Below are 20558 nucleotides of genomic sequence, written 5' to 3'. Positions count from 1 at the left end.
GTTAAGTTTTCCAGACTCGCCCAACATCACCTTTAAAAAGCTACTACAGCCCTGACCGGTTTGGCTCAGTGGATAGAGCGTCGGCCTGCGGACAGAAAGGCCCCAGGTTCGATTCCGGTCAAGGGCATGTACCTTGGTTGCAGGCACATCCCCAGTAGGGGGTGTGCAGGAGGCAACTGATCGATGTTTCTCTCTATCCCTCTCTCTTCCTCTCTGTAAAAAAATCAATAATGTATATATATTTTTTAAAAGTTACTATAAAGTTATCCTCGCCTCGTTTGACCTTTTTACAAAGGCCCCCTGCCCGCGCGGTACCCGCGGGTTTGCGTCCTCACCACCGCTGACGGCCATTGAAACGTGAGGCCAGAACTGTTGCCGGAGCCTTTCTATAGTCCTCAGCCCACAGCCTCGGGTGCCCATCTTTACATCCCTTACACGTTGGAATGATGGTTTACGCCAGGTTAATAGCTCAACTACTTTGCAATTGAGATGCTAATAGGCCCATTCATGATTAGCTTTGGGAACTTGAGTTATTTCTTAATTTCTCTTATTTTGAAAAACATGAGAGCCAGCCCTTGGATGTTGCTGCTCCCTGAGAAATCAAGAAGGGGAAACCAGGAGGGTGGAGCAGGGCGTGTGACTGCCCCCCAAGATTCCTCTAGTTCAAAACGGCTTCCAGTGGAGGGGAGGGTGGTGCGGAGCAGGAATCCCAGTGCTCTAAGGGATGCTTCCTTTGCAGGAGGAAAAAGTACCTTCAGCCAGAGATAGAAGGTGGACTGAAAGGTGCTTTTATCTTCAAAATATATCTTTATTGATTTCAGAAAGGAAGAGAGAGATAGAAACATCAATGATGAGAGCGAATCATTGATTAGCTGCCTCGAACGCCCCCCACTGGGGATGGAGCCCACAACTCAGGCTTGTGCCCTAGACCGGAATAGAACCCAGGACCCTTCGGTCTGCAGGCTGATGCTCTATCCACTGAGCCAAACCAGCTAGAGAAAGGGTGCTTTTAACACTTTAAATTTTATTATGCAGGAATCCCTCTCCTCATGTCCTTGAACCCTGGTTTTCAGCTGCAGGGATCCTGATATTTTGTATTCAGTCCAGCACTTCTTTTCTAGGCCTCTGGATGTGGTACTGCATTTACAGCAACCCTTTCTGCTCCCTGATAATCTTAGAACCTCTGGTGCATTCAATAACATTATTAAATTAGAAAAATAATATTTCCCATTTTTGAAATCCAAGCCATCATACAAACAGAACTAGAGTTGCATGCGGAATGAATATTTTATTACTAGATTATAAAAATAAAATACAAAATAATTTTAAAACAGAACTTAAAACACTGTACAAAGCTTTCATATGATACAAATGGGAAAATTAAATAAATAATTACACTTTTATGTACAGATGACCCATACAAAAGCACTCCATGTTTCTGTCAATACTCTATTGTCCTTGTTGCCTGAGCTAAAATGCATACAGAGGGCTGCTTGGAGGGGAAAGAGACACAATACCATTGGAAGCATTTCCAAAAGAATTTCTCATCACTGATTTCATGAAGAGGAGAAGGGAGAAAACTGGAATTATTAAAGTCCTCCATGCTAACGTATTGGTGTTGCTTGACAAGAGAGAATTCTTTTGGTTTGTGATTCAATCTGATTTAACAGCTGCCAATAGTTCATACTTTCAAGATTTGTATCTAATGAAAAACTAGATATTTCCCCCTCCACCCCTTTTTCCCTAAAAGCTGTCAATGTCTAAGTAAACGGCCTAATTAAATGGGCATTGGCTATTTTAGGAAAGGAGTCAGGAAGGGGATCAGGGGCTGTGTATGAGGGAGAGGGGAGGAGGCTCAAGCCTGGGTCATCAGATCTGTTCTCTTTATTTGCTTAACTCAATCCAACTTCAGAGCCCCGAGTGGCACACTGTTGTATTTCCTTTATCTTCCTATCTGTATTTCTGAATGCTTTTTATCTTAGTGAACTGATTTATCTATCTGAATGGTTTAAAAATAAAATATTTTGAAAAAGTCCCAAGGGCATTTCCCTGCCTGGGTTGCTCTCCTAAAATAAATCACATTCGAGCTCTGGTAGCCTTGTTTACCCTGTGGGTGAGTGAAGAACAACCCAGACAGACTCCAGGTATGTTGAAGTGCTGCACATGGAATTTTAAGGACTTAAACCGTGAGGTCCAAATGGCTGGCGACTGCTGATTTATACTGTATATTATAAGGGGGAAAGCATCTATGACAAGGGTAGTTTATACAAAAACTTGGTTTATTTAATGTTTTTAACTGGGTGAGTGAACACTTCAGTACACAATATAAAATATTAAACTAATGAAAAGAAATAAAATTCCTATCCATCGTTAGCATGTAAAGTTATGTCATCAGCAGATTCTACAGTCACATGGGCCAAAGATCTGCCTCCGTGAATCCTATTCTCTAGGTCAAGGAACCCAGAAGCCCTGGGTATCTGAGAGACATGTCAGTATCACCAGTGATACACACTATGCCCAAAACTGTCACTTCCAATTAAAGAGGCAGACCTGGTTAAAGTTTCACATGGCAACGAAGGAAAAAGGCTTCACTTTTTTTACGTGTCTCTTTAAGACCAAGAATCAAGCAAAGTCTAAGGAAATATTCAAATCATTGCCAAATATACAGTACTTGGCTATTCAGTTCTTGAGACTGTGTATAACCTCAAGGTGATCTTGATCTTGTCACATACTTTTAATTTTCTGATCCAAATTTGCTTAAGGGGAATAATAAAAAAAAGTCAGAGCCAATAATCACAACTGAATTAAAAAATGTATTAATGGGCCAAGATTTTAATGACATTTCACATCCAGCCAGGGATTTTTGGGGATTGAGGTGTGCAGCATCCAAATTCCCCTTTACAGGAACAGGGAGCCTTACCCCATGTCCTGGAGTTATAAGAACTAAAGGAATTCCCCATGTACCTCCTGCAGCTCTCTCCAGCAAGGTTGGCAACAGATTCCTCAGGCTCTCAAGACTATCTGGGTTAAATTTCTCATAATTCTAGAGGGACAGCTAAGCTACTAATATCTAATGATCTGATGTTTCCACACTACTCCCACATCATTAAAAAAATTTTTTTATAAGAGTTTATTTAAGCCAAAACTGAGGACAACTGCTGGGGAGCAAGATCTTAAATGCTCTACTCCCACGTCCTTGAGGTCCACACCAGAGTTCTGTTGGATGAGACAAGGAAGTAGGATGTCCTACAACCACCTGGGGCTTCCCCATGGGCTAGAACCATCTTATTACCTTCTCTAAGTTACAGCCCAAGTACGCACCTATGGTTTCTGAACTTGGGTGAATATTGATTTATGAGGACTACCATAGTGGTTCCATTCCTTACTCCTGTAATACATTTGTATTAAAACATAGATAAGTAACTGCAAATAAACTGTCTACAGAACCAAATTCAAGAAAGTTAAACAATGGCATTGTCAACCATTTATCGCCACAGTAATACAGGTGCTGAAAATCTCTCTCTTTTTAGGCAAAGCCCCCAACACATCTGTGGTAAATACACATAAGCATAAATGGGCAGATGAATGTTAAGAGAATGAATGTAAACAACTTAATTTCAAAATACAGGAGCATGACAGGAGAACTGTTTCCCTAATGTATGACATGTTTGACTGATATAAAGGAATGAAAAACATTTTTATATGTCAAAACTCTGATCTTCAAGACTAAATCTAGACTTATCTACAAGTAAATCTATTTTCAAATAGCCAGAGTACGATGTATTTCCCCCCTAAATTCTGAATTCTGGATCTTGTTTCTCCTATCGCCAGTTCCTTATGTTAGATTAAGGATGTAGTTCCTAGAACAAAGAATCCTCTGCTTTTGGGGAAAAGGCATCTGTTTTTTATTCAAAGGTACAGAAAAACTAATTGTTATTTTTAACTATCTGTGTCTGGGAAACATGCCCTAATGTACACCTTTTCCTTGTTGATTAAAAACAACCAAAGAAACCTTTGCATAAAAATCTGTGGCTTAGAAGGAATCTCATGATTACTAAAGAACCTCAAGTTCCCACAGTGTTAGGAGGAGCTAAACAGAAAGATACTGCATAACCTGTTCACTGTATTAGTAAGCAGCTGAAATTTGTTTAGTATTTTAAAGCAAATAATATAAAGTGGATAATAATGGGTCTCAATTATCATTTTGTTACTTATTTAGGACTTGATTAACTTGGCAACTTTTACAAAAAACATTTACTTCACAACATGCAACCTAAAAAAAAAACAGTAAATGTAGCTATGCCACTGTCAGCAAGGCCAGCTTGCGTACCAAGTTGAGAATGATGGTGCCTGCCTAAGACTTAAACATTCAAAGATGTTTATAATCTATGCTTTAAAGTTAAATTTGGTATGACCCAATTTTCCTTTTTTGTTCACTATATGTTAAAGTTAAATGCCTTTAAGCTGTGCAAAAGATTACTATGTGAATATTCTGGTTATTTTGTGACAGTCAAAAGGACGTGCAAAGTTCGGCCCTGCCCCAGCTTTCCTTACAGTTGGAGCCCTCACTTTGTAATGTGACTGCCTTTCCTTTTTGTACAGAAGATGAATTGTATTCTGCATTTTGTCTACTTGTAAGTGAATGTAACATACTGTCAAATTTCTTTGTTTGAATATAGAATTGTAACACTACAAGGTGTACATTTCCAGAGCCTTGTGTATATTTCCAATGAACTTTTTTGCAAGCACACTTGTAACCATATGTGTATAATTAACAAACTGGTGTATGCTTATGCCTGGGCAACTATTTTTTGTAACTCTTGTGTAGACTGTCTTTAAACAATGTGTGATCTTTTTTTGGAATCTGAGTTTGTGCTTTAACTTTTTTCTCCATTATAGTGCCCCAGGGCAACAACAACAACAACAAAAAAAGATTACTATGTGGAATTTTAAAATCGTTACCCATCTGTACACCCTGGAGATCTGGCAGCATAACTTAGAAAGAATGCTACCTGAAAGGACCGAAATGTTGCTAATTCCATCTTCCATTTCACCCAAGTAGTTCCAGAGACTAGACAGGGAAGGTAACCAGCCACTTTGCTGTGATAGGAGAAATGACGAGACACTTGATTTTCAAAAGATAATTTACTTCTGCTCCATAATACTTTTAGTGTAGTTTGGCTTGACTTTAACTGACGGCCATGTCCCTCATCTTAGGTAGAATAACCAAACTGGTTTAAAATTACTTGGATGATCTATGTTTGTCACTGAATTTTGAAATATGCCATCACTAAAAAAAAGAAAGAAAAAAGAAAGAACTGAAAACAACAATACAACTCATTCTCTGTATCAGACTTTAAAATAAAACAGAAACAAAAATCCTTGTGCCCAAGGGCTTTACTCAGGGCTGTGAACTTCTCTTTTTAGCCCGAGACATGTATCATCTAAAAGCACAAAGTGCACTTAAAAACCGTAACATCTCTATGCAGGCTGGGACAAAAGTAGGTTTACACTTGTGACTATGCAAAACAGTTAATTCTTGTATTATTATTTATTAGTTACTGTATTGTTTTCAACACAAAGAACTAAAACCCTTTTGCCCCACCCTGTATAAGATAGTAGTACTTTCAAGTGGACCTACTGATACATAATATTAGTTTGTTTTCTTTTGAAAGTATCAAGCAGAAAAATCTCTGGTTAACACTTTTCTCTACATGCAAAATAAAATAGTCTTACACAGCAAGACTATTTCTGGACCTTGAGTTTGTGGGTACCATTTAGAAAAAGGAGCAAAACACAGTGGAAAAGTTGTGAGAAAAATGGAAAGAACTAAAAAAGAGGAAAAACATTAAGTTGCCATCTTTGCCAGTTTTGACTGCTAGCAGAGAGATGTCAATCAGATATAAAATCACACACACACACACACCACACCGCAGCCTCTCAGCTTTTCCGATGGTTACTACAAGCACATTTCTGACTAAAGGGGTCAAGATGTAAAGCTGGCTACTTTTCGCACAATTTTGCAAGTAGAGCAGAAAAAAAGAGAATTTCTTAATTGTAGATTACTCCTCCACCACCCCTCAAAAAGTGAAGTTAAAAGAGGAAAGCAGAATGATAATTTTAAGGGATTTTTTAAAAAAATCAATTCGTCAGACCCATGATTATCATCCCAGTTGATCCACTCTAACCGTAAGAACAGCATTATGTAATTAACAAGACAAATCTTTGAACCAGTATTACAAGCATGTCCCAGTAATTTCCCCCCTATTAAAATATTTTTAAAAATGAAAATCAAATAACCTATCTTGGCCTGTTCAAGACTGCCAACCCTTGCATTATACGCAAGGAAGGCAAGAAGAATCTTAAGTGTCACGTGCCAAGAATGTATTTTCAGAAAATGAAGACAGGCAAGGCCCAAGTGTGCGCGAGGCACACAGTAAAATGGTATTTCTTCATCCGTGATCTTGAAATTACAAATGGAGAATGAGAAAGAATGAGTTTATATAAGCATATGTTTCTCTATATTTTTATAAATATTTATATAATTTACCATGAAGACATGCAAGTAGTGTTATAGCAACTATTATACAATATAATACAGAAAGATGGGTCTTCCAATGTTACAGTTGCTTTAGGTAAACAGCAAATATGTCTTATCTAGTGCATTCCTCTATAGTGCTCGAAACCAGAGAGAAATTAAGATTCCACACTATGCTACAATTCTTATGGGAGACAAAATATGCCTCAATAGTGTTTTGAGGTTTTGTTTTTTTTTTGTATGTTTTTGTTTGTTTGTTCGTCTTTTTTTAGAAAGCTCAACACAGATAAAGAGAACAAGATAAGTTCAGTGCAGCTTCAGGGCAACTTTGATGCAGCATTAGAATATGTTCACTTGGTGAGAAAATATATTTCTTTTCCCCCCCAAATTCAACCACATTAGGTTTGGCAGCAAACACAAGGTTGAAAAGAAAGCACAGATGTTTGCTAGAAGGCAAATTTCAACAGCAAGCAGACCAATTTACCTGACCTTAATAAGGTCTTTACAACACAAAAAACATCAAAGTATAAAAAAGCCCATTTTCAAAGTCTACTATGATTTAATTTTGCCTGATTCCTGTTGGCAGAAGAGTGAGATTAGAACAAATATGATCCTCTTTATAGCTTTGTAAATTGAGATTACATGGAAATCAGGTCAAGAAACTCAAATGTTCAAACTAAAGCACAGGAGAAGCTGGTAAAAAAAACACCTTTAAAATAAAAGATAAATACAGAACCTAAATTTATTTCCCCAGATACTCATTCCTAACTGGCTACATGTATAAAATGCGAAGTTTGAGGATGATAAGTCTCAACAACATACCTAATTTCTTTCTACTTTTCTTTTTAAACCTCTAAAAGCATAAAGTCACATTTCACAGCACTGTACTTCCCTGGTGTCATCTTGGAGGTCGGCATTAGAAATAGTTGGTACAGAGAAGAATTAAGGAATCAAGGTCTACTCTGGTCAGTCTTCCTTCCACAAGGAAGAGACTAACAGGGAAAGAGAGTCCTTCTGCCTTACAGGGCATTCACCCCCACTCTGCCCTCTCTGCCTAAAGCACTAAAGCCTGCAAACTAGTTCTATTTAGATTTTCCCTTCTATTACCTAAGTGTCATCAATTATTTCTCACAATAAAAATATATTGAGACTATAGTGCTCCAAAGAAAAATATTAGCATATGCTGCTAAAAGCATATTAGAATGTATTGTTAAAATAAAAGACTGGATCAGGTGAGAAACACTAACTTTAAAAAATATGAAATCCAAGGAGGGTACGAGGAATGAGGCAAAGTAAAGGTGTGAACTCTCCATATAGATAAATACACAAGCTACATATACGTGTAGCAGCAATGGCTCCCCAGCCACAGACTTCTTACATACTTTAATACTGGAGCAATTCTGAACTCCAAAGTTGAGAGGTTTTGAATGAAAATATTAAAACAGGAGGTTTCAATTTTGCTATATAATGTTTGAGTAGAGCCTTAAAGAATAAGCAGGCCAAAGCCTTTAAAATTCCATTCCATCCCCTACTTTTGACTCTTTTGTTTTAGAAGCAGCTAAAAAAAAAAAAAAAAAAAAAAAAGTTCATTTAATCAGTTTCTCCCTCCTGGATTTGCTAGACTGCCCCTTCCTGTGCAAAGGCATTAATTCCTGATCTGCTTGCTGCCTGCCTTAGGTAATTCCTTATCAAATATTTATGTCTCCTTATAAATAATTTATCATATTACTTTCTTTTGCAAGAGAAAATCAACACAGACTTTTAAAATAGACAGTACAGGGATACACATGCATCAGGTTTAGGAGGAGGATCTCACACCTTTCAGAGATGCGGCCTGGCTCCTATCTGCTGAGTTTACTCGCTGACTTACTCTTCCCTGGGGGCGCTTTAGTGCTGGCCGAGTGGTGGTGGAGGCTGCCAGATCCTTTCAGGCCATTCTTGCTGGGTTTGCAATGCTCCTGTTGGCAGGACCTCCTGGAGGAGGAAGATCCTGAGTGGCTGGGAGGTGACTTGCTTCTCCCCAGATGCGGGGATGAACTCCTCTGGTCATGGTGGGGCCGTCCAGCCCTAGATGGCGAGGAACTAGATGTACGAGGCAATGAAGAGCTTCGAGGAGAGGCACTGGGACTCCTGCGAGGGACAACTGGACTCTTGGGTGGTGTTTTTGGATTGTGAGGGGATCCTGGACTCTTGCACTGAGTAGTGCTCCGGGGTTTCTGAGATCCATTTTGAAGAATTTGGGCCAGGCGGGAGAAAAGGTCTGAGTCGGAATTGCTACTCCCTAGGACTTTGTATCTGCGGAGCCTTAAAAGTACAGAGAAAAATTATTTTAATTCATTTCAAGTGTGCCTATAAAGTCCCAATCATAATTTGTATGATGTGAGTCAAAATTCAGGGAACACAGGTTATAGCTACTCTTTTATATACCAGTTACATGACCCTGGACAAATTATTTAATCTCTCCTAGCTTTTAATGGGAATATTATCAATCTCACCAACGTTACTGAACAGCCAAGGGCAATAACCCAAGTAAAGTATTTAGTTGGAAGTCTGCCATTCAGAAGCACTTGGATGTTGTTAGTCCTCTTCCTCCTATGGCATGTTTGCTCTTCTGATTTTAGAATTAAATAAAACGTCTCTAGCATAAAATGCCTTGACATTTTTTTTCTCTTCATTTTATTGATTTTTTACAGAGAGGAAGGGAGAGAGATAGAGAGTTAGAAACATCGATGAGAGAGAAACATCGATCAGCTGCCTCCTGCACATCTCCCACTGGTGATATGCCCGCAACCCAGGTACATGCCCTTGACCGGAATCGAACCTGGGACCCTTCAGTCCGCAGGCCGATGCTCTATCCACTGAGCCAAACCGGTTTCGGCAATAAAATGCCTTGACATTTTGTTTAAGGCTCCTAGGACAGGAATTCTGCATACATATGTGCAAATATTAACCCCACAATGCAAGTCTTCAACATGATCTGTGCTCACCAATAGCAGGAGCTATAGAAAAAGGTTATTTCAGCTTCATTTATTAGTTTCCAAAATAAAAGAGTACTCACTGGTTTCTCTGGGACTCAGTCTCTGCCCTGATAGAAGCCTGAGATTCAGGAGAGCTGAGTTTGGAAACTGACTGCCCCTCTTTACTGACAAGTCAGAACTCCAATCCAGAAAGTACTCATATGAATAGCAATGTCCTCTTTGCCCTAAATGTTTTTCTGTTTTAGCTTAAAATCCACTCAGTTTAAGAATTTAAACCTCAATCTGCTGACATGCCACTCCTTACAGAAGGAAGTGGGAGAAGAACTTCAAGGTTGTATTAGTATGTACAGAATGCAGGCACATAAATAGCTATCATCATCATCATCATGGGTCAGCAACAAATTACTGATTTTTTTCTATGAATTTTCTTTCCTTCTCTTTCCCACCATCTACTTATTCTGAAAAATGACATGAAACTCATTCAGGTTATGCCTATTCTCAAGGATCTTATAGTGAAAATTTTGAAATGGAATAAAATAATTCCTCTGTGCCAGGACCTAAGTGGGAAAGTTGAGTTCCCAGATGAGTCAACTCTAATATCTGGCACAATGCCACAGGCTTGACTTAGTTACTAAGTGCTACTTTTAGGGGGCACTGTAAAATGCTAAATAATGAATGATAATTAAGATCTGTTTGTTGCAATCCAAAGTAGTTCAAGCCACAGATATGCCATCTCCATAGATGCCAAGCAGAAGAAAAAGGGGATATGTAAATATTGTTCATAGAATCACCTTTTTAAAATCTCATAAAATGATTGCTGTTTACTCATCACTATTCTTCCTATGGAAGTCTTGTCCCACTGGCATTTCAAATCTAATGTTTAGTTACCCTGAGCCTGAAACCTTAGGGCAAGTCAAAACTAAACCTTCTTTAGATAAGAGTAACAAGTTCTGCTGTGTAATGATACATCTAGAATCTTACTTTAATATGCTTTAGATATCCTTATAACAGGAAGAGGCCTATTATTATATTATCGCAGACAGGCTAGTTTTCATGCAAATGTACTACCATTTTGATTTTCACTTTATTTTGGTTAAAAGACTATCCTTTTCTTCTTTCTTCTCCAAAAGTTTAGACCATTATTCTACTCTGTGAAAGTGAGTAATGGCTCCAAGGAAAGCACTCTTAACTGGCTCATTACCTCCCAATATTTCCTCCTCTTCTTCAAAATATAATCTATTGACTCTATGGTCAACTATACATGAGAAATTCAATAAACAAGTATACCATACAGTAAATATTAAAGCAATAACTTTATTATGTATTGCCGTATCTAGCATCAGACCTAGGGAAACCGCCTGTAGGATTTTTGTTTGTTTAATTCATTATAATCAGATAAACAGTAGTGCTACCAGGAGTTAGTCATCAAATGATGAACACACTATTCTTCACTAGAATTTGACATTATAATGACATCTGTTATAACAGGATGCTGACTAACCAAAGCTACAAAAATACTGAGTATCTAGTTAAAACAGACTGCAAGAGAAGTAACCTTTGTTACATGCTAATCAGCACTGCAAGAAGCTTTAGACATACACTCCCTTATTTCATCCTCCCCAAACCTTGAGGCAAATGTTCAATCCATTTTATAGATAGGGAAATTGAGGTTTACACTGCAAGAAAGTGGGAGAGCCAAGAATTAACCTGGATCAATCTGACCCCTTCAACTACACTGTGCTATGGCTTGGGAAAGGCAAGGAAGAAAGTAGACAATCAGAAGCAGGCAACAAAGAAACGAAACCTCTGACATATGTTAGAGTCAAGTAGACACAGAAACAATGCTATACACTTAACATGGGGAGAGCATACAGCATTACCTGGCTTCTACTCCAGGCCTTGTGGGTGGCTTTCCTGGTGGTGGCCGAGGCAAGAACTGTGATGAAACTGAGCTATTGACTTGATCTGTGTTGATCCATGACACTGGCCTTGGAATTTTGCTCTTTCTGGACTGGGAGATGATAGGTGACAAAAAGCTATCTTCAGCTGACCTGCTCAGGGGGGCGTCTATCGCCAGTCTTGAAAAGGGAGTGAAGACTTCCTCCTCAGAAAAGGGAGCAGGAACAGTAGCTAGTCTCTCCTCCAGCAATTTATCAGAGGCACTTGAGAGGTCCCCAAGAAAAGACTTGAGTTGCCTTTTTTCCACCAGAAGTTTGAGTAGGTCTGGCTGATAAGCCTTCTTTTGAAGGAGCTTTTCTTTTGCAGAGAGTGGAGAGGATGATTCGAAAGCTGAGTCTATCTCTTGTGCTAAAACAGGGATTCGGCTGTGTCTAGTTACGAAGGATGACCTAACCATATCCTTCCGGGATGAGGGACAATGTTCACTCTCTGAAACACTATTAAATAGCTCTCTATTTCTAGGGACAATTTTCTCTTTCTTACCCTCTTGGTGCAAAAAAGTAGAGAGGTCTCCTTGAAGACCGGGCAAGTCTTCACTCTTGATGTCATCATCCTTAGATATCTTACTCTTTTGCATTGTTGCCACCTGGCCTATCTGTCCTTCAGCACGTGGGTCAATGCCTCCTGGGGAAATTTCTGAAGTTCCAACTGCCAGAAGCTTCATTCTCTCATGATTTCTGTCTTGGTTTGGCATCACACTAAAAGTCTGTGTCTTTGTCATGTCGAGAGGTTCAGTAGTCGCTGAATGATCCCTTTCTAAGTCTCCGGGGAGAGAGGAGATCTCAATATAATGCTGCCCTTTACTTAACTTTTCATCTTCATTATCTGACCCTAGCAGGCTTTTCTCTTCAGTTTCCCTAGGGAGACTCTCAAATTCTCTCCCAGCCAGTCTGTTATGGTCAGGAAGGTCTTCTGGCCCCAGGTCTTGAGATTTTTCACACTCTCTAGTTTCGAGTAACATGTCAGGACCAATATGCTCTATCTGCAGCCCCAAGTCTGTTCTGCTTCCTCCACTAGGAGGCTCTCCCTCTGTCACAACTAAACCAGAGAAGTTCTCCCTTGGAGAATAAAGATCCACAGTGGGCTCCACAGGCTGAAGGTCCTTCTTCTCTGGCAGCTGACCATAGTGAAAGCTTCCTGAAGTCGACTGTGTAGATGCCACAGACGGTCGAGGAATTGTAACCTGGAGAGAGAGAAGAAAAAAAAAGTTAAAATGCAATAATGTAGAATATAAGTGAAGATGCAGGATTTGAGATTTAACACCTCAAATTCTAATTTATAAGAAGAACACATATGTTGGCTGGTCTGCCTAATTCAGTGATGGCGAACATATGACACACGTGTCAGAGGTGACACGCGAACTCATTTTTTTGGTTGATTTTTCTTTGTTAAATGGCACTTAAATATATAAAATAAATATCAAAAATATAAATCTTTGTTTTACTATGGTTGCAAATATCAAAAAATTTCTATATGTGACACGGCACCAGAGTTAAGTTAGGGTTTTTCAAAATGCTGACATGCCGAGCTCAAAAGGTTCGCCATCACTGGCCTAATTCATATTTAAAATGAACAATTCTGAATAAAAATGCACGACACCCAAGCTCAGGAACTGTACAGCACAGTCTTCTTCGAGGTTCACCCCTGCATTTCTTTAGCCTGCTTTGTGCTCTGGAAGACTGGCTTCTGCAGACTGTGCTATCCCAGGCTCCCTTGCCTTCTGATTTCTGGGTTTGCCCAATGGCCAGCACCAACATAGAATCTGAATTTGTGGGGATAAGGGTCTGGGTATTAATTCTCTCTGCTCCCTCCCCAAGGGACTGCAAGGGACTACATTCAACCACTCTTGGCCATAGCTCCTGTCGTATGGCCCCACTCCCATAGATAGGATCTTACCAGGTTCTATTAACAGCCTTTCTTTCTCCTCTTTCAAGACTCAAGACTGGAATGACTCTTTCTATTTAATGTGCCTATGGTCAGTTGATAGCATCAACTTTGCAAAAGTAAACGGAATTTAAGCCTCAAAAAGATAATCAAGATAAATATATTATCCCATTCCCCGCCTCCGCTCCCTCCCCAATGAAGGAAATGGTAAGTTTAATACCTTAGACCAGTGGTTCTCAACCTTGGCTGCACATTAGAATAAGCTGGGAATCTTTTTAAAATCCTGATTTCTGGGCCTCATCCTCCGGAAATTCTGTTTCGTTGTTATGGGGTGGGGCCACAACATTAGTAACAAAGAAATAGAATTTCTGGAGGATGGGGCTCAGAAATCAGGATTTTAAAAAGATTCCCAGGTGATTCTAATGGGCAGCCAAGGTTGAGAACCACTGCCTTAGACATATGTACTAGTAAGTAAAAAAGTAATGCAGCTGGCATTTCTTTAGAGACCTTCAGTTAAAAAGATTTTTTAAAAATTGTTTTAATTGCCGAAACCGGTTTGGCTCAGTGGATAGAGCGTCGGCCTGCGGACTGAAGGGTCCCAGGTTCGATTCCGGTCAAGGGCATGTACCTGGGTTGCGGGCACATTCCCAGTGGGAGGTGTGCAGGAGGCAGCTGATCGATGTTTCTCTCTCATCGATGTTTCTAACTCTCTATCTCTCTCCCTTCTTCTCTGTAAAAAATCAATAAAATATATTTTTTAAAAATTGTTTTAATTATATTTTTATTGATTTCAGAGAGAAAGGGAGAGAGAGAGAGAGATAGAATCATCAATGATGAGAGAATCATTGAAGGCTGCCTCCTGCATGCCCCACATTGGGGATCAAGCTAATAACCCGGGCATGTTCCCTGACCAGGAATTGAAATGTGACCTCCTGGTTCATAGGTCGACGTTCAACAACTGACCCATGCCAGCCAGGCAAGAAAAATATTTTTATTTAAAAATATTTGAAAAAGGTCAAACATATTAAATATATAAATACAAGTCTTTCAACAACTTGATAGAGAAAATGTTGCACATAGTGTAACAGCTATAAGAATTATCTTTGTGGGCAGGACAGTATTGATGGGAATGGGCAAGAAATACTATAAGAAATTAAGCCAAGGCGTTAGAAAGCCTTTTGAAAAGAAGCACACCAGAATGCTATTGGAAAAATACTTGAACAACAGTGAGAACATAGCATCTAGAGCAGGGGTCCTCAAACTTTTTAAACAGGGGGCCAGTTCACTGTCCCTCAGACCGTTGGAGGGCCCGACTATAATTTAAAAAAAAACTATGAACAAATTCCTATGCACACTGCACATATCTTATTTTGAAGTAAAAAAACAAAACGGGAACAAATACAATACTTGTATTTGCATGTGGCCCGTGGGCCGTAGTTTGAGGACCCCTGGTCTCAAGAGTGAAAGAAAAGAAGAAACTGAATCTGGGAGGTGGAAAGAGGGAATGAATGCAAAGAGAAAAGGTGAGGTGAAAAACGGGATACAGGGAAGGGACGGGAATGGTAGGACCTGACTCTTGCCCATAGGGTACCTTTGTACAATTTGGAAAAGGATGCTCTTCAAAGAGGAAACAAAGATGCACGGTTTGGCTAGCAAAGTTTGAGCTAAATTTCAGACCCAACTGTTCCCTTGGCTAAGCATGCAGTAAACAACCTATATAACTTTATAAAGCAGTCTTGGGGAAGAAGGAAAGACCAACTAACTGATTAAAAAAAGGAGGTAGCCTGGCCAGGGTGGCTCAGTTAATTATCATCCTGTGCACCAAAGGGTTGCTGGTTAGAGTCCCAGTCAGGGCACGTACATGGGTAGCAGGTTCGGTCCTAGTCAGGGTGCATTCTGAGGACAACCAATCGAGGTCTCGGTCTCTCTCTGTCTCTCTCTGTCTCTCTGTCTCTCTCTCTCTCTCTCTCTCTCTCTCTCTCTCTCATTTTCTCTCTCTCTCGTTCTCCCTTCCTCCCCCCCTCCATTTCCTCAGGTGAAGATTATAAGATAAACAAACAAACAAATAAGAAGTAGGTATTTATTTTCCCATTTTGTAGTGTAGGTAAATCCCTACAGAGCTATTCACAAAATCAAATTCTATTATCTTTTCTCATTGTTTTACACTTGCATGAGGAATTGTGTCCTAATAAAAAACATTTCAGTCGCCCTAACTGGTTTGGCTCAGTGGATAGAGTGTAAGCCTGCGGACTGAAAGGTCCCAGGTTTGATTCCAGTCAAGGGCATGTACCTTGGTTGCGGGCACATCCCCAGTAGGAGGTGTGCAGGAGGCAGCTGATCGATGTTTCTCTCTCATCGATGTTTCTAACTCTCTATCCCTCTCCCTTCCTCTCTGTAAAAAAAAATCAATAAAATATACTTAAAAAAACAAAAAACAAACAAAAAAACCATTTCAGTCTGGGGAACAATGCTATTTCTGGTGAGTTGGAGGAGAGGGCCACTAGATGATGACGGAATTTAAGAAAACCTGGTATTCTCACCCATGTAAGGACAGATGAACCTGCCTGTGTCTGAGGTTTGTGTACATTTTTTTACTGCCTCCATCTCTGGCTTTCCTGGAACTCCTGCCACTCACACAGCTGTGGGGGCAGCACTACTCACTGAAAACCACAGTGTAACAGGAGTCTCCATATGAATGCCCAAAATGGGAGTAAACAATAATTTCCTCAAAACATTTCTTTGCAGAAGACTTATCACAATTACCTTCAGCTGCTTGTTAAAATGCAGATTCCGCTCTATCCCAGACCTACTGAAGCAAAAGTTCTGAAAATGAGCCTGGGAGTCTGCATTTTAAACAATGGACATCAAAGCTATAAAACTATTGCTTAAGAGAAATATAAAATACTAGAGGCCCGGTGCACAAAAATTTGTGCACTGGGGGGGGGGGGAGGGCGTCCCTCAGCCCGGCCTGTGCCCTCTCGCAGTCTGGGACCCCTCGGGAGATAACACCCTGCTGGCTTAGGCCTGCTCCTGGGTGGCAGAGGGCAGGCCCAATCCCTAGGTGCAGCCCCTGGTCGGGCTCAGAGCAGGGCCGATTGGGGAGTTGGGGCGCCGCCCCCTGTCACGCACAGAGCAGGGCTGATCAGGGGGTTGAGGAGCTCCCCCCTGTCACTCACAGAGTAGGGCCGATAGGGGAGTTGGGGCACCGCCTCCTGTCACACACAGAGCAGGGTGGATCAGGGGGTTGGAGCGCCGCCACTGTCACACTCAGGGCAGGGCCGATGGGGAGGTTATGGCTCTACCCCGTCATACACAGAGCAGGGCCCGTGGGGGGCGGGGAGGGTATTGGGGCGCCGCCCCTTGTCACACACAGAGCAGGGCCGATCAGGGGGGTTTGGTCGCTGCCCCCTGTCACGCTGATCCCGGTGCCAGGAGGCCTCGCGGCTCCGCTGATCCCAGTGCTGGGAGGCATATTACCCTTTTACTATATAGGATAGAAGCCTGGTGCATGGGTGGGGGCCGGCTGGTTTGCCCTGAAGGGTGTCCTGGATCAGGGTGGGGGTCCCCACTGGGGTGCCTGGCCAGTCTGGGTGAGGGGCTGAGGGCCATTTTCAGGCTGACGGGTGACTGAAGCTCCCAACCTGTCCTTTTTTCCTTTTTTTTTTCATTCTGGGCTAGCTTTAGCTCTGAGGCTCGGCTCCAGCTATGAGACTTCCACTGCTGAAAGCAGGTATCTGGCCTTTGTTTACCCTTCTGTATTTGAAACAATGTTGCGGTCCTGCTGGCTGAAGCCCGGGATTTTGTTTAGCTTCTATTTTTGTAACATAGTTGCTTAGAGTGCAAGCTCAGAGGCCTGCAGCCGCAGGCGGGGAACGTTGGAGTCCTCTGTCACTGAAGCAAGCAAGCCTCATGTTAGTTTCAAGCTGCCTGGCTGCCAGCCGCCATCTTGGCTGTCAGTTAATTTGCATATCTCGCTGATTAGCCAATGGGAAGGGTAGCGGTCGTACGCCAATTACCATGTTTCTGTTTTATTAGATAGGATGAGAAATGTCTAGGTGGAGGTTACAAAAGAGAAAGGAGAAAAAAATAATCAGATTTAGCAACAGTATAAAGTACAAACCATGGGCCAGCGCCATTTTGGGGCTCAGTCCATCTGGGTTTCCAGATGACCTAATAAATTTATAATTCTTTAACAAAAATAAATAAATAAATAAATAAATAAATAATATAAAGTACTGGTACAAACCATGAATGGTTAAATATATACCTTCCTCAACATATTTTTCTTTTCTTTTATATTTTTATTGATTTCAGAGAGGAAGCAAGAGGGAGAGAGAAGTAGAAAAATCCATGATGAGAAAGAATCATTGATTAGCTGCCTCCTGCATTCCCCCTACCTGGGCCTGTGCCCTGACTAGGAATCGAACAGTGACCTCCTGGTTCATAGGTCGATGCTCAACCACTGAGCCACACCAGCTGGTGCTTTCTCACCATGTTTCTAATGTAGATATTAAAAATATCTAGAATTATAATTTAAAAAAATCATTATGTATACACATATAGATAGATAGTTCTTATAGTCTAAGTATAAATGTTCTTCTGAAATTAGGTTATAATGACATATCGTGTATTGAGTTGGTATCCTGACAGGAAACCTCACTTTTTGAGAAATTTCATACTAGAAGACTAATTAGTCCAAGCATCACTCCTTATACCATTTGCATACTTAGGCCTCTGCTGAAGAACCTTAGTTGATCAACTGTTAGTCCTTTCATTTATATATGTATATATCTTTTTACTGATTTTTAGAGATAGAGGGAGGGAGAGGAAGAAAAAGACAGAGAAATCAATGTGAGAGAGAAAAATCAATCAGCCGCACCTTGACAGGGGATCAATCCCGCAATCCAGGCATGTGCCCTGACCGGGAATTGAACCAGTGACCTTGCAGTGCACAGGATGATGCTCAACCAACTGAACTACATTGACCAGGGCAGTTCTTTCTTAATAACACCTTGAGTGGATAACAGATAAATGACAGGAACAAATCTCTTACCGCTGTAAGAGGTCCTTCCGCTTGTGCCTCCATTGGACTTGTGGGTGTTGCTGCAATAAACTGACCACCAGCTCCAGCCTGGAGTTCTAGCCTATCTGTATATTGCTCTGAAGCAACAGTGGCAGGGCATTCCCTGGAAAGTGCTAAGATCACACCTGAGGTTTCCTTCTTTAAATGAATATTTTCTTCCCAAGGACCCAATCGGAGGTTTCCATCTTGAGGTGATTCTTCTAGAACTTGAAGTACTTCAGGCTCCTCGTCAGATGGGCTCCCTGTTGTTTTATGGCCTAAAGCCTCATTTGTCCTAAAATCCCGAAGGTCCTGCTCCTTGTCCACAATCACCCATTCTTTGGAATCAACCTCTTGCTTGCAAGAGCTCAAGTTAACAGCTATAAATCCATTGCTGCCACCACCATCTGCCTGCTCAGGGGTATTGGCAGAGGCAGGTTTAGAAGCATCTGGAAGATATTCTTCATCATAGTTCCAGATGTGGTCAGTACGGGCCCCGGTAGGAACACAAGGCTTACGAAGCAGGGCAGGAAGAAGAGGCTCCTTTCCTGCACTGGAATCTTTCTGCATTTTCTCCAGGCTTAAGAAAACAGAGAGAAGTTATTCAATTGTCCAAGGGTAATACTTATTGCATAACCTATAAGCTCTATACAGAACTAATATTCTCACAGAGATTAAAAAAATATGGATAAAGCATAAGGAAAGTTTCACAGATTGATCATGCTCTTCTCCACCTGTCATAATCTTGTTTGGGGAGATGGGCGATGTCACTCCTGCTGCAGAGAAGCCTAACTGGTTGAATTGGAATCCACATCATCTTTGCCTTGCCAATTCAATCACACTGCCCTCTGCTCTCTCTTCTCTCCTCTCTGAGGTGCTGAGAACCATTTACCCAAGGGAAGCCTACTGGTTCATGGGCCCAATACTCAACCACTGAGCCACACCAGCTGGGATTGAGTTCATTTTCTTGGATTACTTCTGTTCTCAACTCTGTTTTCCCTCAGCATGGACTCTTTTTAAAAAGTTCTATTCTGCCTAGCCAGATTGGGTCTACTGGATAGAGTGCCAGCCTGCAGACTGAAGGGTCCGGTCAAGGGCACATGCCTGGGTTGTGGGCTCATTCCCCAGTAGGGGGCATGCAGGAGGCAGCCAATCAATGAGTCTCTCTCATCCTTGGTGTTTCTATCGTTCTTTTCCTCTTCCTATCTGAAATCAATAAAAATATTAAGGAGAACCAAGATGGCAGCATAGGTAAACACCTGTACTCACTGCCTCCCACAACATCAAAATTACAACTAAAATACGAAACAACTACCATCCAGAACTGCCAGAAAGCTGGCTGAATGGAACTCCTACAACTAGAGAAGTAAAGAAGAAAGCACCCTGAGACTGGTAGGAGGTGCAGAGGCCCGGAAAGGGCTGATCAGGACCCAAGTGTGCCACTCTTTTAATCAAAAGGGAGACTGCCTCTGAGAGGCTGCCTGGAGAAGTGAGGGGTCCCGGATCCCCAGCTCAGGGTTCCAGAGCTGGGCAGTAAGAACTAAGGGCTGTAAAAACCAGTGCAGATTGGGACTGAGTGACATGCAGGCTTCTGGAGACCCAGCTGTTCCTCTTTTTTTTTTTTTTTAAATATATTTTATTGATTTTTTACAGAGAGGAAGGGAGAGAGATAGAGAGTCAGAAACATCGATGGGAGAGAAACATCGATCAGCCGCCTCCTGCACATCCCCTACTGGGGATGTGCCTGCAACCCAGGTACATGCCCTTGACCGGAATCGAACCTGGGACCTTTCAGTCCGCAGGCCGACGCTCTAACCACTGAGCCAAACCGGTTTCGGCCAGCTGTTCCTCTTTAAAGGCTGCATCGTGAACTGAATTTACAAGCTCTCACTTTCTCTGAGCTCCAGTGCTGGGAGAGGCTCTGGGGGCCCAGACACACACAGGGAGAAACTGGACTGTCTGGCATCAGGGGAGGAACTCGGGGGTGGCGCATTGGTCATTGTTCTCATGCAGGGACCTCCCCAGTTGCAGGGCTGACTGGCAGCCACTGCTGCTTGCTTCACCCTGGTGATTCCCTGAGACCCCACCCCACCCAATTTACAGCCTCACCTAAGCTGTGCCCAGTGGCTTTTGCATA

The 20558-nt window shown here is 41.5% G+C and overlaps 1 protein-coding gene across 8 annotated transcripts in view; it reads right to left on the bottom strand.

Moving 5' to 3' along the window:
* Window positions 1-1268: 1268 nt before the first annotated feature.
* TTBK2 (tau tubulin kinase 2) overlaps window positions 1269-20558 on the bottom strand; it is a 148005-nt gene continuing 128715 nt past the window's right edge. For all 8 annotated transcript variants that reach the window (XM_059703877.1, XM_059703858.1, XM_059703867.1 and 5 more), the window contains 3 exons: window positions 18413-19001; window positions 11397-12658; window positions 1269-8842 (listed from right to left, as the gene is read on the bottom strand). In XM_059703877.1, the coding sequence (XP_059559860.1) occupies window positions 8380-8842; window positions 11397-12658; window positions 18413-19001 (2314 nt within the window). In that variant the 3' untranslated portion in view covers window positions 1269-8379. The remainder of the gene's footprint in view (window positions 8843-11396; window positions 12659-18412; window positions 19002-20558) is intronic.

This window comes from Myotis daubentonii, chromosome 1, assembly GCF_963259705.1.
Source record: "Myotis daubentonii chromosome 1, mMyoDau2.1, whole genome shotgun sequence".
NCBI classification, from domain to species: Eukaryota; Metazoa; Chordata; class Mammalia; order Chiroptera; family Vespertilionidae; genus Myotis; species Myotis daubentonii.
This window is presented reverse-complemented; position numbering and strand designations above follow the sequence as displayed.